The sequence below is a fragment of the Lichenostomus cassidix genome, chromosome 26, assembly GCF_008360975.1.
Source record: "Lichenostomus cassidix isolate B80296 chromosome 26, HeHo_3.0, whole genome shotgun sequence".
NCBI lineage: Eukaryota > Metazoa > Chordata > Aves > Passeriformes > Meliphagidae > Lichenostomus > Lichenostomus cassidix.
Genome location: NC_139506.1, coordinates 74675 through 89558, shown reverse-complemented (window position 1 = coordinate 89558; position 14884 = coordinate 74675). Strand labels below are relative to the sequence as shown.

Here is a 14884-nt window from a genome sequence, read left to right as displayed (position 1 = left end):
CCCTATATCCTCCCCAAACCCTCTCATATCCCCCCGATACCCCAGTCCTCCCGCCCTGCCTGGGCCTCCAGACCCGCTGGGACCCCCCTTGGCGGGGGTCAAGGATGCTCGGACGGCTCGGCCCCCCCAGGTCCCCCATATCCCTCCCTTACTTCCCTTGCCCTTCCATGCCCGGGTCCTCCCGTCCTGCTGCGCCACCTCCAACTCACCAAGGGGCGCTGCTGCACCTCCGCCCGCATCGCCCCGGACACATCCCGACTGCGCCTCTTGCCGCGCACGCGCGCGGAGCCGCTGTCCCCGCCGGTGTTCCCGGTGACGCTGCCGCCATCACCGGTCATGGTGCTGGACCTGGACTTGTTCCGCGCCGACAAGGGCGGAGATCCCGCCATGGTGCGGGACATGCAGCGCAAGCGCTTCAAGGACCCCGGGCTCGTGGACGCGCTGGTGCGGGCGGACGGCGCCTGGCGGAGGTGTACGTGGAGGGGGCTAGGGGCAGGGCTGAGGGATCTCCGGGCTGGAGGCTGGGGGACCCCCGAGGGCATGTCACCCCCTTGTAACGCGCGGGTATGTCCCCCCTCCCGGTGCCTCTCCCCCCCTCAGCCTGGTGACCGGTCCGCAGGTGATGGAAGCCCCCTCGTCGCCCCTCCTCGGGGATGGGGGTATGCCCCGGGGGTCCCACTCTCTCTCTGTCCCTTCCCCCCGAGAACCTGGAGCCGGCCCCCGCACTGATCCCCGAACCTTCTCGATGAGACGGGGTGACCTTTAGGAGGGGTCTTTCCCATCCTCCCCAGCTCTTTGGTCGTCCCTTCCTAGCCCTCGGAGATCACCTCGGTGGATCATTGCCTTCTGGGACTGGAATCTGTAGGTAGATCCCAGCAGAGACCGGAGGCTTGTCCCTGAGTGGATCCCCCTCTCCCCCAGCCCCAGAGATTGAGGTAGGAGACATTCTCCCACTGGACACCCCTTCCCTGGTCCCAGGCTGGGGGGCACGTGCCAGGTTCCCCTTAGCCTGCAAATGCATCCCGTCCCATTGCGATCCCCAGGGATCTGCTCCCTGCCCTGCACTGCCGCAAGATTCAGCTGGGGGGGGGGGGGGGCGGTCCCAGGCAATGCCACCCTCAGATTTGGGGTATACCTACACCTGGGTGGCTCGTGGGGGCAGGAGCCACCTCCCCGTGGCTCCCGGCGGGATATGGGGCAGCAGGATCTGCATCCAGCTCCATCCGTAGGTGCTGGATGTGGAGTGGGGTGTGGAGGGCGGCAGGAGGGTGGGTACCCCCAAACCCCGCCCTTCCCAGAGCACCCTAACATTCCATCGCCGCGGGATGAAAGCAGTGCTAAGGGCTCCCCTTTAATGCGTCTGCCTTGGTGTCCTTGTGGGGTCTTGCCTGGGCATCCCTGGCTCTGGCCGTGCTGTCATTTTATCCCAGAGCATTTCATCCCACGGGATCACCCGCTTCACAGTCCCCTCCCTGCAGACTCTGAGTCCCCGGGACGAGGGTACTGGGGGATGGCGGGGGGGTGACAGGAGGTGACAGGGTGACGCACGCTGGCGGGATGGGCTGGCTGATGCAATCCCGTGGCGCCGGAGCAGTGCAGCCCATGCTGTGCTCTGTTTTGTTCCCTAGCTCTGGTTCATCCCCTGATACTGATCCCTCCCACTGATGGGGTGGAACGTTCTTGCTGTTGAGTGTCCCCAGTTTGGGCTGCTTGGGGTCCTGGGCTGTGCCTTTCCTAGACCGGGGGTTACAAAGCGGGCATGTCCCCTCTCCCCTCATCCAGCACCTGCTGAATCTCATGACCATGGCCCCAGGTCCTGGGATCTGCTCAGCCCTTAGCAGTTCCATACTGCTGAGGGAGGGGTCTCATCACAATGTGGGGTCCCAGTGCAGTGTGAGGGTCCCATCTTCGCATGGGGGAGTCCCATCCTGGCAGAGGGGTTCGAACCTGATGTGGGCGTCCCAGCGTATGGGGGCTCTGAGCCTATAGAGGAGGGAATCCCAGCCCAGCATGAGGGTCCCAGTGCAGCATGGGAGTCCCATGCTGGTGGGGGGTCCCGTCCTGGTGTAGGGGTCCCAGCCCAGCATGAGGCACTGGGCTGGGGGGAGAGGGGGGGAAGGTTCCAGTGCAGCTTGGGGTCCTATGCTGATGTGGGGCATCCCATTCCCATATGGGGGTTCCATTCTGGTGGAAGGATTCCCATCTTGAAAGGGGGGATTCCCAGTCCAGCATGGAGGTCCTAGCCCAGTGTGGAGTTCCCATCGTGGGCGGGGGGGCTTTCCAGCTCAGCATAGGGGTCCCAGCCTAATGTGGGGTGTCCTAGCATGGAGTGGGAATCCCATTCCAGTGCACAGTTCCCAGCCTGGTGTGAGACTTTCAGCCCAGTGTGGGGGATCCCATTTTGGTGTTGTGGGTCCCATGCCCTCATGGGGGTCCCAATGTGGAGATCCTATCCCAATGTGGGGGTCCCATCCCAGCATGAGGGGGATCCATGCTGGGCTTAGACCCAGCCCAGCATGGGGAATCCCAACATGGGGTTCTCATCTTAGAGAGGGGAAGTCCCATCCCAGTGTCGGGGGCTGGTCCCCAGCACATCATAGGGGTTTCCAGCCTGGCATGGGGGTCCCAGTGCAGTGTCACTCCAGGTGTTTTCCAATAGCATCCATATTCCCTGCGGCTCTGCTCCACAAAACCCCCAGGGATGGTGCCTGTGGGTATTCCTGCAGCTGCCACACCCACTCCTGCACTGTGGGGGCTCCATGTCACCTTTCTGCACTGGATGGGGACACCACGCCCTCTCCTACTCTGGCTGATAGCCCCTGCTTTCCTTTCCAGGTAGGTTTCGTGCCGACAACCTGAACAAGCTGAAGAACCTGTGCAGCAAAACCATTGGGGATAAGATGAAGGTGGGGCATGAGGGCCCTGGGTTACCTCATGGTGGGACGTCACCAACCAGTGACATCTCCCCGTCTCAACCCTCCAGCCTCATGTGACTGAGGGATGTTTTTCCCCTGGAATTTAACTCTCTTGGGGTTCCTTTTTCCTCCCGCTGCAGAAAAAGGAGCCGGTAGGGACGGATGAATCAGTACCAGAGAGTGCACAGAACCTGGATGAGCTCACAGCTGATGTCCTGGGAGTGAGTGAGAACCCAACTTCCCCCACTGTGCCTACAGTTTGTCCAGAGCTTTGCCTGGAATTGCCCAAATAGGTGGCCTGAAATACCCACCAAGTGAGGGGGGACTGCCTGAGCCCCTAGCTGGGAGGATCCTTTATCTCCCAGTCCAACACCAGCAATAACTAGCTCTTCGTTGGTGTCCTTCATCTCCCCAGCATTGCTCTGTGGAAGTCAAAGGCTCATCCCTGGGAATTTAAGCAGTGAAAGGCTCATCCCTGGGAGTTTAAGCAGCCTCAGTCCTTCTGTGTCCTCAGCGCGTCCCTCCCTGCCTGTTTCAGTCCCAGTTCAGTAGTCAGTCTGGTTAACAAGCGTGACGTTGGCTACCGTGCAAGCAGCTCAGGCCTTCCAGAGTGCAGCTTGTCACCCCTTTGTCCTCTCAGTCTGTCGTTGGGTGTGTCCAGCCCAGGGGCTCATTCCAGAATCCACGGAGGGTCTGGAATTCACCATACTGGGTACAGGATTCCCCATGCTGGGCGAGCAGGCCCCTCTTCCTGATGGTCTTCTCTGTCCCCCACCTCATCTGGAGGTCTCTCCACAGTGTCTCCAAGTATCCCAGATCAAAAAAGTCCGTCTGCTCATTGATGAGGCCATCCTGGAGTGTGACTCTGAGCGCCTGCGGCTGGAGGCAGAACGATTCGAGAGCCTCCGGGAGATCGGGAACCTTCTCCACCCCTCTGTACCCATTAGCAACGATGAGGTAGGACATGGGGAGGGAGGTGGGGCCAGGTTAGCGGAGCTGGGAAGCTCTAAGTGGGAAGCGGGGGCTCCCGGTGGGGGATTCCCCAAGACCAGCTGGGTGGGCGGCTGAGGGAAATCTGCATGATAAGCCGGCATTTCCCGCCGGGATCAGACAAAGAGCAACTCAGACAATGCTGGGCACACCATTGTTGGGGGAATCCATGGGAAAGGCGCTTCCTTCGGGGGGATGGGGTCTCCCTCTGCTGCTTCCATTCATCCATTCCCGCTTTGCAGGAATATTTTGCCAGGGGAGCGCAACTGGGCCAGGCTTGCTGCCAAGTGGCTGCACAATAAGCTACAGGCTGGAGTTTGGGCTCCCGAAGTGGGCCCAGTGTGGTTCAGGGACTGGTGACACAGTGTTCTAGGGCACTGAGAAGGTGATGGGGTCCTGCTCCTCTTTTCTCTGGGTTCCTGCAGGATGTGGACAACAAGGTGGAGCGGGTATGGGGTGACTGCAGCTGCAGAAAGAAGTATTCCCACGTGGATCTGGTGGTGATGGTGGATGGCTATGAAGGGGAAAAGGGCGCCGTGGTGGCTGGCAGCCGTGGCTACTTCCTTAAGGTGAGAGCTGTGACCCCAGAATGATTGGGATCAGAGGGGAACAAGGTGGGACAGGGGCCTTGGGTTCCCCTTTCCTGGGATGGATGCTGGGAACCTCCATGGCAGGGCTATGGGACAGACTGATCTCAATGGTGCATCGGGATCTGTCCCTGCCGTGGTCTGGAGTGACACTAAGCCAGGCAGCCATTGCAGCTCCATGGGCTTCACGTCTCCTGGACCCACTGAGCAAGGAGGGATGGCCCAGCGGGGTGTGTGTGTGACAGGCAGTGTGTCTCTTGTTCCCAGGGCCCGCTGGTGTTCCTGGAACAGGCACTGATCCAGTATGCCCTGCAGAGCCTTCGTGCCCGGGGGTACACCCCAGTGTACACCCCCTTCTTCATGCGCAAGGAGGTGATGCAGGAGGTTGCCCAGCTCAGCCAGTTTGACGAGGAGCTTTACAAGGTGAGGGATTGCTCCAGGTTTGGGACTGGACTTGGGAGCAAGCCACCCCCATGGGGCTGTGGGGAGAGAGAGGCCTCGGGGTCCCCTCTGCCTGGCAAAGCTGTGGTGGTGGCTGTGGTGGTGGCTGTGGTGGTGGCAGCGGTTCCTTCACTCTCCTTGGGATCCATTTCCACGTTGTAAGGGCGACAATGTGACAGGGAGGTGGCTTGTCTTTGGGGTCCACCTCCATGGGAAACACTTCGTGGTGGCACTACAGTGACAAGTAGGTGGCTCATCTCCAGGCCATCTCCATGGTGACACACTGTGATGGCCATGAGGTGACAAGGAGGTGGCTAGTGTCTGGTGTCCATCTCCATTGGTGTCATATGGTTACAAGGAGGTGGCTTGTCTCTGGGGTTCATGTTTATGGGTGCCCCATGATGGTGATGAGGTGACAAGGAGGTGGCTCATCTTTAGGGTCCATTTGCGTGGGTGACACATGATGGCAAGTTCAGTGACAAGAAGGTGACTTGCTCTGGGGTCCATTTCCATGGGTGATGTGGATGACAAGCAGGTGGCTTGTCATGGTGATGAGGTGACATAGAAGGTGGCTCATCTCTGGGGGTCCATCTCCACGGGTGATAACCGGTGACTTGACCCTGCCATCAGCCCTTTTGAAGGACCAGCAAACTCCTCCTGCAATGAACTCTCAAACCATCTGGCCCTGGAAAACCTCCCTTGTTGTCCCTGGAGGTGCAGGGGCAGCTATAAGAGGGCTGGTGGTTCATGTCCCCCACAGGTGATCGGGAAGGGCAGTGAGCGAGCGGAGGATAGTTCCATCGATGAGAAGTACCTGATCGCCACGTCAGAGCAGCCCATTGCTGCCCTGCACCGTGACGAGTGGCTGCGGCCTGAGGACCTGCCCCTCAAGTATGCGGGACTCAGCACCTGCTTCCGTCAGGAGGTGGGATCCCACGGCCGGGACACCCGCGGCATCTTCCGCGTCCACCAGTTTGAGAAGGTGAAAGAGCGGGGGTGGTCCCGGCGGGAATTCGGGGTGTACTGAGGGTCACTGTGGGGTTCCAGTGGGAATTCAGGGTGTACCCAGCATCACTGTGAGGTTCCACTTGGAATTCAGCGAGTTCTGGTGGCATTCGTAGTATACCCAGTGTCACTGCAGTGTACCCAGCAGGAATTGAGGGTGTACTCATTATCACCAGGTTGTTCCAGCAGGAATTTGGGGTGTATACTCCATGTCACTGTGGGGTTACAGCAGGACTTCAGGTGAACCTGACGGGAATTAGGGGTGAACCCAGTGGGAATTTAGTGTCAGCTGCAGCATTCCCAGTGGGAATTCAGGGTGTTCCCAATGTCACCACAATGTTCCAATGGCAATTCAGGATGTACCTGGTGTCACTGTGGGGTTCCAGTGAGAACCGGGGCTGTACCTGGTGTCACTGTGGAATTCCTTCTCTCAAAGATCGAGCAGTTCGTCTACTCCTCCCCTCATGACAACAAATCCTGGGAGATATTTGAGGAGATGATGGCCACAGCTGAGGAATTCTACCAGTCCCTTGGGATTCCTTACCACGTCGTCAACATCGTCTCAGGTAGGGGCTCATGTGCCACGGGGGATTGGGTGGGGTGGGGGCCTGACCTGCTTCCCAGCATGGCAGTTCCTTGTCCCTGGCTCACTGCTGTTGCCAGCCTGAGGAGGAGGAAGGCAAGGGGACATTTTGTTTTCTGTGGAATCCTCAGCCTTGCTCAGTCTGTGAGACCAGATGTTGGGCACTGCTGTGATGGATTGTCCCAACTGTCCCTTCCAGAGGGACAGTTGGAGTGTCCCGGGTCCTCCTGGAAATGCTCTCAGGAAAATGATCTGCTTTAAGAGCTCCCTCTGGCTGAGTGGGACCCCTTCATCGCTTGACAGAGCAAGAACCCCATGTCCCCATAGCCAAGTGGGAACCCCACATGCCCACGGTTGAGCAGGAATCCCAGATCCCCATGGCACAATCCTGTCTCCCCAGAGTCAAGTGGGAAGCCTGCATCTATGTGGCTGAGAAAGAGCCCCATGCCCCCATGACTGAGTGGGAATCTCACATCCACATGGCTAAAAGGGACCCCCACATTCCTGTGACTGAGTGGGATCCCCACATCCCCATGGCACAGCAGGGACTCCATGTCCCTGTGGTCAGGCAGGAGCCCGATGTCCTGTGGCTGTGCAGGAATCCCGCATCCCTGTGTCTAGGCAGGACTCCCACATCCCCATGATCAAGCAGCAACCCTGTGGCCAAGCAGGGACACCACATTTCCACGGCTGAGAGGTAACCCCACATTCCTATGGCAGAGCAGGAATCCATGTTGGATTGGCACCAAGCTGCTGGAGTCACTTTGGAGGCTTCACCCTATGCTGTGCCTTAGGATAGGCAAATTCAGGAGGGCAGTGGGACCCCCCACTCAGCACTGTCCCCCTTCCAGGCTCCCTGAACCTTGCAGCTAGCAAAAAACTGGATCTGGAGGCCTGGTTCCCTGGCTCTGGTGCCTTCCGTGAACTTGTATCCTGTTCCAACTGCACCGACTACCAGGCCCGGCGCCTGCGCATCCGCTATGGCCAGACCAAGAAGATGATGGACAAGGTGAGGCTGGTGGGCATGGTGGGGTTCTTCCCATGTTCCCTTTGCATCCTCCATGTCACACATATCCCCCATGTCCCCCTGCTGCAGGTAGAGTTTGTGCACATGCTGAATGCCACCATGTGTGCTACCACCCGCACCATCTGTGCCATCCTGGAGAACCACCAGACCCCTGAGGGCATCCGCATACCTGAGAAGCTCCAGAACTTCATGCCCCAAGGTAACATCCCCCTGTGGCTGCCCCATCCCCCACTCCTTGGCAGGGGGAAGTGACAGAGGTCCCTTATTCCCCTAGACCTGCGGGAGCTGATTCCGTTTGTAAAGCCAGCACCCATCGAGCAGGAGCTCTCCAAGAAGCAGAAGAAGCAGCAGGAAGGGGGGAGCAAGAAGAAGGCAGGGGGGGGACGCGACCAGGTGCTGGAGGAGCAGATGAAGAACATGGGGGTCTGAGGGTGTTCCCCTGCATCCCCAAGGACTTTGGGGGCCTCCCAAGTCATCTAACCTTCATCGCCTTGCTGTGCCCTTCACTATCATCTTTGCTTCGGGGCAGGGTTCACCGTCTGCTTCCCCCGTGGCACAAAGAACTGTCAGGGCGCTGCCCCTCTCTCTGTGTGTGCCCCCTACCTCTCTGAGTGGGGCCAGAACCCCCTATGTGTCCCCTTCATGCTGCGTGGTGCTGGGGACCCCCATGCCCATGGAACATGTCCCTCCTCCATCCAATAAAGCCAACAGCTGCTGAGCTGTGTGTTCTTGGGAGATTCCGAGGAGGGAAGGGGGGGGTTCAGCTCGGGGCAGGGGAGATCCGGCCCGGGTAGATGTCTTCGTTTCCCGTTGTACACCACCCCTCCCCCCAACCACCCCCCTCATCCCCTTCTCTCTCCCCCCTGCCAGCCCCACATAAAGCCCCAGACAAAGCCCCTTTGTGATGCAAAGTGGGGCTGAGGGCCCCCAGCCTGAGCCCCAGCTGCCGCCTGTCCTCTGCGGGGTGGGGTGACATACGGGAGAGTTGCCCCCTTCCATCCCCACGCGGGGGGCCTGGCTTCCCCCCCGCTGCCTGTGCGTGGGAAACCCCCGGCTACGCCGTGGGTGTCGGGTGTAACCGGCGGGGAGCGGCCTCGTGAGTCACCGGAGCCCCCGGCGGAGGCGGGGGCGTCCCGGCGCTCCAAGCACCGCCCCGCCGCGGGGGAGGCCTTCCCGGTACCCATCCGACCCGTTCTGCCGGGGCGGGGGGGGGGGAAGCCGACTCTGCGCCGCATGCCCGCACCCACGCCCCGGGACCAGCGCCGGCTTGGGGGTGGGGTGGGCAGCACCCACGGGGTACGAGGACTCGCCCCCGTCTAGCTTATGCAGTCCCTCCCAGTCTGTCCCAGCGTCCCGCAACATCCCCTGTCTCTCCCAGTTTGCCCCAGTGCCACCCAGCATCTCCCACACCTCCCAGCCTGTTCTATTGCTCCAGTCCTAGTGCTGTGGGACCAGCCCAGGGATCGGGGGGGGTGCCACGGAGAGAGAGGACACGGACTCTCGTGCGCGGAGTCACGGTCGGCGGTGGAAACAAAGGGGGCTGGGGTGGAGGGTTTCTGTCACACGCGCTGTACGTGTCACACTTGTGCTGTGTGTTCACACACATGGTCCCTGTGCTGCGTCACACACGTGCTGTCTCACATGTGTGTGCTACGTGTGTGTCACACATGTGCCGTGTGTTTCACATGTGCTGTGTGTGTCACATACGTGGTTCCCATGTCATGTGTGCTCACTGGTGCCTGTGTGCCCTGCGTTTGAGACGTGCGTGTTCCCTGCGCATGCCTGCAATGCACAGGTGCGTGCAAGGCCCTTCACATGTGCGCGTGCATGTGTGTGTGCATGTACCTGTGTGCGCGCAGGGCGCACATGTGCACCTCACATGTGTATGCGCAACCTGCAGGCGGATTCGCGCCTGCTGCCCCCACGCTGCTTGTGCCGGTGTCACCGGCGGGTGCCGGGGGCGGCCGCGGCGGCGCCTTTAAGCGCGGCCGGGCCGATGAAGTGGCGGCTCCGCCCCGGCGGGCGCGCGCGAGCGCGGGCGGGGCGCAGGCTGCGGCGCGGGGCGCTGCGGGCACCGGCACCCGGGGCACCGGGGGGCAGCAGCCATGGGCCCTCCGCCCGCCCGCCGGACCGCACTCCCGCTGCTGCCGTTGCTGCCGCTGCCGCTGCTGCTGCTGCTGCCGCTGCCCGTACCAGCAGGACCCGCCATCGCCACCGGCATCGGCTCCAGCACCCCCACCGGCGCCAGCGCCGGCATCGCCACCGCCACCGGCACCCACACCCGTCCGCCCAGCGCGCTCCCGGCGCCATTCCAGCTCCGCGGCGGCACCGGGGACAGCGGCGGCGAGCGGCCGCAGCCGAGCACCGGGGACAGCGGCGCCAGCGCCGGGGCCGCACCGGCCGCGGGCGGCAGCGATGGGACCACACCGGACATCGGCGCTTCCAGTGGGGACAGTGGCGGCAGCGTTAGGGGGTCCTCAGGTACCGGCGGTGCTGGGGGTACCGGGGACGCTGGAGGCGCTGGAGGGATTCCCTGGAAGCTTGGAGGCACTGGGGGCGCTGGAAGCACCCGGGATACTGGAGGCACCGGGATTACTGGAGGAACTGGAGACGCTGGGAGCACCCATGTCCTCAGGGCCACCAGTAGCGCCAGGAATACTGGACACACCAGGGACATCAACATCCCCACAGACACCGGCAGCACTGGGAACGTGCTGAGCACAGGGGGTGTTGAGGGCACTGGGAGCACTCCAGTTCCCAGGGGCACCAGGAATTCTGAACTCACTGGGGAGACTGGGAAAGTCTCCAGAGGCTCTGAAAATACCAGGAAAGTCCCCAGGGATACCAGGAGCCCCAGGTATACTGAAGGTAATGGGGAGACTGGGAAAATCCCCAGTGACAACAGGAATGCTGTGGACACTGGACATACTGGGAACACCAACACACCTAGGGATACCAGTGGTACTTGGGATGTGAGGGACAATGGGGATGTTGGGGAGTCTCAGATCACAGTGGTCTCCAGATCCCCCATACCTCACCGCCGCCCCTGTCGCAGCCCCAGCACAGCACCACAGTTCCAGCCCTCCAGCTACCAGGCCACAGTGGAGGAGAACCAGCCAGCAGGCACACCGGTGATACAGGTGACAGCACAGGACCCTGATGAGGGAGAAGCAGGCCAGTTGCACTACACCATGGCCGCACTCTTCGACAGCCGCTCTGATGCCCTCTTCACCATGGACCCTGTCACCGGCGCTATCAGCACTGCTGCACCGCTGGACCGCGAAAGCAAGAGCACCCACGTGTTCCGTGTGACAGCAGTGGACCATGGGACACCCCGGCGCAGTGCCATGGGCACACTGACAGTGACAGTGAGCGACGCCAATGACCATGACCCAGCCTTCGAGCAGCCAGAATACCGGGAGAGTGTGCGGGAGAATCTGGAGGTGGGCTATGAGGTGCTGACAGTACGGGCCACTGACAGCGACGCTGGTCCCAATGCCAACATCCTCTACCGCCTCCACAATGCCGGTGGCACCAATGAGGTCTTTGAGATCGATTCCCGTTCAGGCGTCATCCGCACCCGCGGCCCTGTGGACCGGGAAGTGGTAGATGCCTTTGAGCTGTTGGTGGAGGCCACAGACCAGGGCCAGGATCCAGGTCCCCGGAGTGCCACAGCCACTGTCCGCATTACTGTGGAGGATGACAATGACAATGCACCGCAGTTCAGTGAGCGGCGTTACGTGGCCCAGGTCCCCGAGGACGTGGTGCCCAATGCAGCCATCCTGCGGGTGACAGCCACTGACCGTGACAAAGGCAGCAATGCGCTGGTGCACTACAGCATCGTCAGTGGCAACACCCGTGGGCACTTCTACATTGATGCGCAGACAGGCATGCTGGATGTGGTCACCCCGCTGGACTACGAGGCCACCAAGGAGTTCACCCTGCGGATCCGGGCGCAGGACGGTGGCCGCCCACCTCTCTCTAACATCAGTGGTTTGGTTACCATCCAGGTGTTGGATGTCAATGACAACGCACCCATCTTTGTCAGCACTCCCTTCCAGGCCACTGTGCTGGAGAATGTCCCCGTAGGCTACTCTGTCATCCACGTGCAAGCCATTGATGCCGATTCGGGTGACAACAGTCGGTTGGTTTACACCCTGCTGGAGACTGGCACCAGCTTCCCCTTCACCATCAACAACAGCACCGGGTGGATTGTGGTGGCCTCTGAGTTGGATCGGGAGGTGGTTGACTTCTACAGTTTTGGGGTGGAGGCGCAGGACCAGGGCACACCCTCAATGGCCTCCACAGCCAGTGTCAGTGTCACTGTCCTGGATGTCAATGACAATAGCCCTGAGTTCACCCACCGGCAGTACAGCACCCGCCTGAATGAGGATGCGGCAGTGGGCACCAGTGTCTTGACTGTCTCTGCCATAGACCGTGATGCCAACAGTGTCATCACATACCAGATCTCCAGCGGCAACACCCGCAACCGGTTCTCCATCACCAGCCAGAGCGGTGGTGGGCTCATCTCCCTTGCTCTGCCCCTGGACTACAAGCTGGAGCGGCAGTACCTGCTCACCATCACTGCTTCCGATGGCACCCGCCAGGACACTGCCCAGGTGGTTGTCAATGTCACCGATGCCAACACCCACCGCCCTGTCTTCCAGAGCTCCCACTACACTGTCAACATCAATGAGGACCGGCCAGTGGGCACAACAGTGGTGGTCATTAGCGCCACAGACGAGGACACGGGCGAGAATGCCCGCATCACCTACCTGATGGAGGACAGCATCCCCCAGTTCCGCATTGCTGCTGAGACTGGTGCCGTCACCACCCAGATGGAGCTGGACTATGAGGACCAGGTGTCTTACACCTTGGCTATCACAGCGCGGGACAATGGTATCCCACAGAAATCTGACACAACTTACTTGGAGATCCTTGTGAATGATGTCAATGACAACGCACCCCAGTTCCTCCGCCATTCCTACCAGGGATCCATCTACGAGGACGTCCCTGCCTTCACCAGCGTCCTCCAGGTCTCTGCTACTGACCGTGACTCTGGGCTCAACGGCAGGGTCTTCTATACCTTCCAAGGGGGTGATGATGGTGATGGCGACTTCATTATAGAGTCCACCTCGGGAATTGTCCGCACCTTGCGCCGTCTGGACCGGGAGAATGTGCCACTGTACTCCCTGCGGGCATTCGCTATGGATAAGGGGATCCCAGCCCAGCGGACGCCAGTGGAGATTCAGGTGACAGTGTTGGATGTCAATGACAACCCGCCTGTGTTTGAGCGGGATGAGTTTGACATCTTTGTGGAGGAGAATAGCCCAATAGGGCTGGTTGTGGCCCGGATCACAGCCACCGACCCTGACGAGGGCACCAATGCCCAGATCATGTACCAGATTGTGGAGGGCAACATCCCCGAGGTCTTCCAGCTGGATATCTTCTCTGGAGAACTCACCGCCCTGGCCGACCTGGACTATGAGGCCAAGGCTGAATACATCATGGTGGTCCAGGCAACCTCAGCACCGCTGGTCAGTCGGGCCACCGTCCATGTGCGCCTGCAAGACACCAACGACAACAGCCCCCAGCTCAAGAACTTTGAGATCCTCTTCAACAACTACATCACCAACCGCTCCGGTAGCTTCCCTGGGGGCATCATTGGCCGTATCCCTGCCCATGACCCTGATGTCTCTGACCACCTCACCTATGCGTTTGAGCAGGGCAATGAGCTCAACCTTGTGCTGCTGGATCCACACAGTGGGGACCTGCGCCTCAGCCCAGCCCTGGACAACAACCGCCCGCTTGAGGCTGTCATGAGGGTGTCTGTCTCTGGTAAGACCCTCACCCACAGAGGGGGGGCTTGCAGGTGGAGGCAGGTGAGGTTTGTGGGTGTATCCATCCCTATTTCTGCATGGAGGTGAGGTGTATTGGGTCTCACTAACTTGTTTTGGCTGCCCTCACCCTCCAGATCAGAAGGGATGATGTGTTGTGGGGTCCCACTGAAGTCTTTTGGAGTTTCACCACCCCATCCTGGTTGCCTCCACCCTCCAGCTCTAAGGGAGGGGGGAAAATGGGATGCAGGGCCCTCCTCATACCCCAGACATCCAAGCTGGAGGCAATCAGGGTCCCCAGCACCCCCTTTTCTTTCCCCACCCCCCCTGTGTAGAGGTGGTCCTGGCACTTCTCTGTGTCATTGAGCAAGGTGTGGCAGGACCCACTGCATGTATTGGGGGAGCAGAGGCTGGTGTATGCCAGCAGGGTCCTGGTACCCTGGGGTGGATATTATGGGGGCTTGATGAATGAATCTGGTAAGGCTCAGGGTGCAGTGCAATACTGGGGGAGTCCTGGTACCACAATGTTTGTGTTTCCAGGAGACTCCAGTGCTCGAATTCAGGGCAGGAGACACAGGGCTTGGTGTGTGTATTTGGGGAGGCAACCCGACCTCCACTGGGATGTCCCCGGGGGTTGCAAGATAAACGGGTGTTGTGCCATCAGTTGTCAGCACTGTTTGGGTTGGGGGAGTGTCCAGGAGGTGCTTCTGGGGGAGGGGGTTCGCCCCAGGGTGGGGGAACATCTCCTTGGCCACCCCCAGGTCAGGGAGGGAAACTGACTCACAGGCCATGCCTGATGTCCCTTGTCCCCAGTCACATGGCCCCCATTGCCCCTCCAGCTTCCACTGGCTGGGGTCTCTGCTCTGGCCACACAAAGCAGGGGGCCCAGGGCACAAAGCGTGGGGGCAGGGACCCCCCCCATGCCCCCCCCCCTCCCCCACGTGCAGGGGCAGCCAGGAGGGGAACAAAAGGTCCAGCCATAGCTGGGCCCCCGAGGCCGTGTCCGTGGCAACACTTCCCCCACCGGCCACCAGTCACTGGCCACGGGCCACCGGGCTTCCCTGGCCCCTGCCACCCCTGTGGCACCCCCTTCTGCCTGCTTGCCCCCCCGGCTGTCTCCATGCTACCTTCATCCATCTGTCTGCCTGCTCCCCATCTGTCCCATATCCCACTGCACTCAGCCAGAGGGAGGACAAGGAGGAGGAGGAGGAGGAGGAGGAGGAGAAAGGTGGGTGCCCCAATGCTGAGCAGACATTTTGCTCCCCCAGCCTCACAACCAGCACCAGCTTCTTAACCAGCACCAACCCCATAACCAGCACCAGCTCCATAATCAGCCCCAGCCCTTTAACCAGCATCATTCTCATAACCAGACCCAGCCCCATAACCAGCAAAAACCGCATCAGTACCATCCCCATAACCAGTGCTGACTCCATAACCAGCCTCAGCTTCATAGACAGAACCAGCCCTATAACTAGCCCCAACCCCATAACCAACCACCA

The 14884-nt window shown here is 60.6% G+C and overlaps 2 protein-coding genes across 5 annotated transcripts in view; both read left to right on the top strand.

The window, feature by feature from the left end:
• Positions 1-272: 272 nt before the first annotated feature.
• On the top strand, positions 273-8266 carry SARS1 (seryl-tRNA synthetase 1). 2 transcript variants are annotated; one of them, XM_085083058.1, is made up of 11 exons: positions 273-472; positions 2836-2906; positions 3056-3136; positions 3714-3872; positions 4331-4474; positions 4760-4915; positions 5694-5915; positions 6375-6504; positions 7373-7530; positions 7618-7747; positions 7823-8266. In XM_085083058.1, the coding sequence occupies exons 1-11, from the start codon at positions 337-339 to the stop codon at positions 7975-7977; spliced, it is 1542 nt and encodes a 513-aa protein (XP_084939184.1). In that variant the 5' UTR covers positions 273-336; the 3' UTR covers positions 7978-8266. The 2 variants fall into 2 exon arrangements, with proteins under 2 accessions (XP_084939184.1, XP_084939185.1); XM_085083059.1 differs by lacking the exon at positions 273-472 and adding an exon at positions 800-935.
• Positions 8267-9583: 1317 nt separating this feature from the next.
• The window catches only part of CELSR2 (cadherin EGF LAG seven-pass G-type receptor 2), a 31698-nt gene continuing 26397 nt past the window's right edge, over positions 9584-14884 (top strand). For 2 of the 3 annotated variants that reach the window (XM_085082874.1, XM_085082872.1), the window contains exon 1: positions 9585-13386. In XM_085082874.1, coding sequence (XP_084939000.1) covers positions 9654-13386 — 3733 coding nt within the window. In that variant the 5' untranslated portion in view covers positions 9585-9653. Of the gene's footprint in view, positions 13387-14884 lie in introns of all 3 variants that reach the window. The other variant, XM_085082873.1, reaches the window with a different exon arrangement.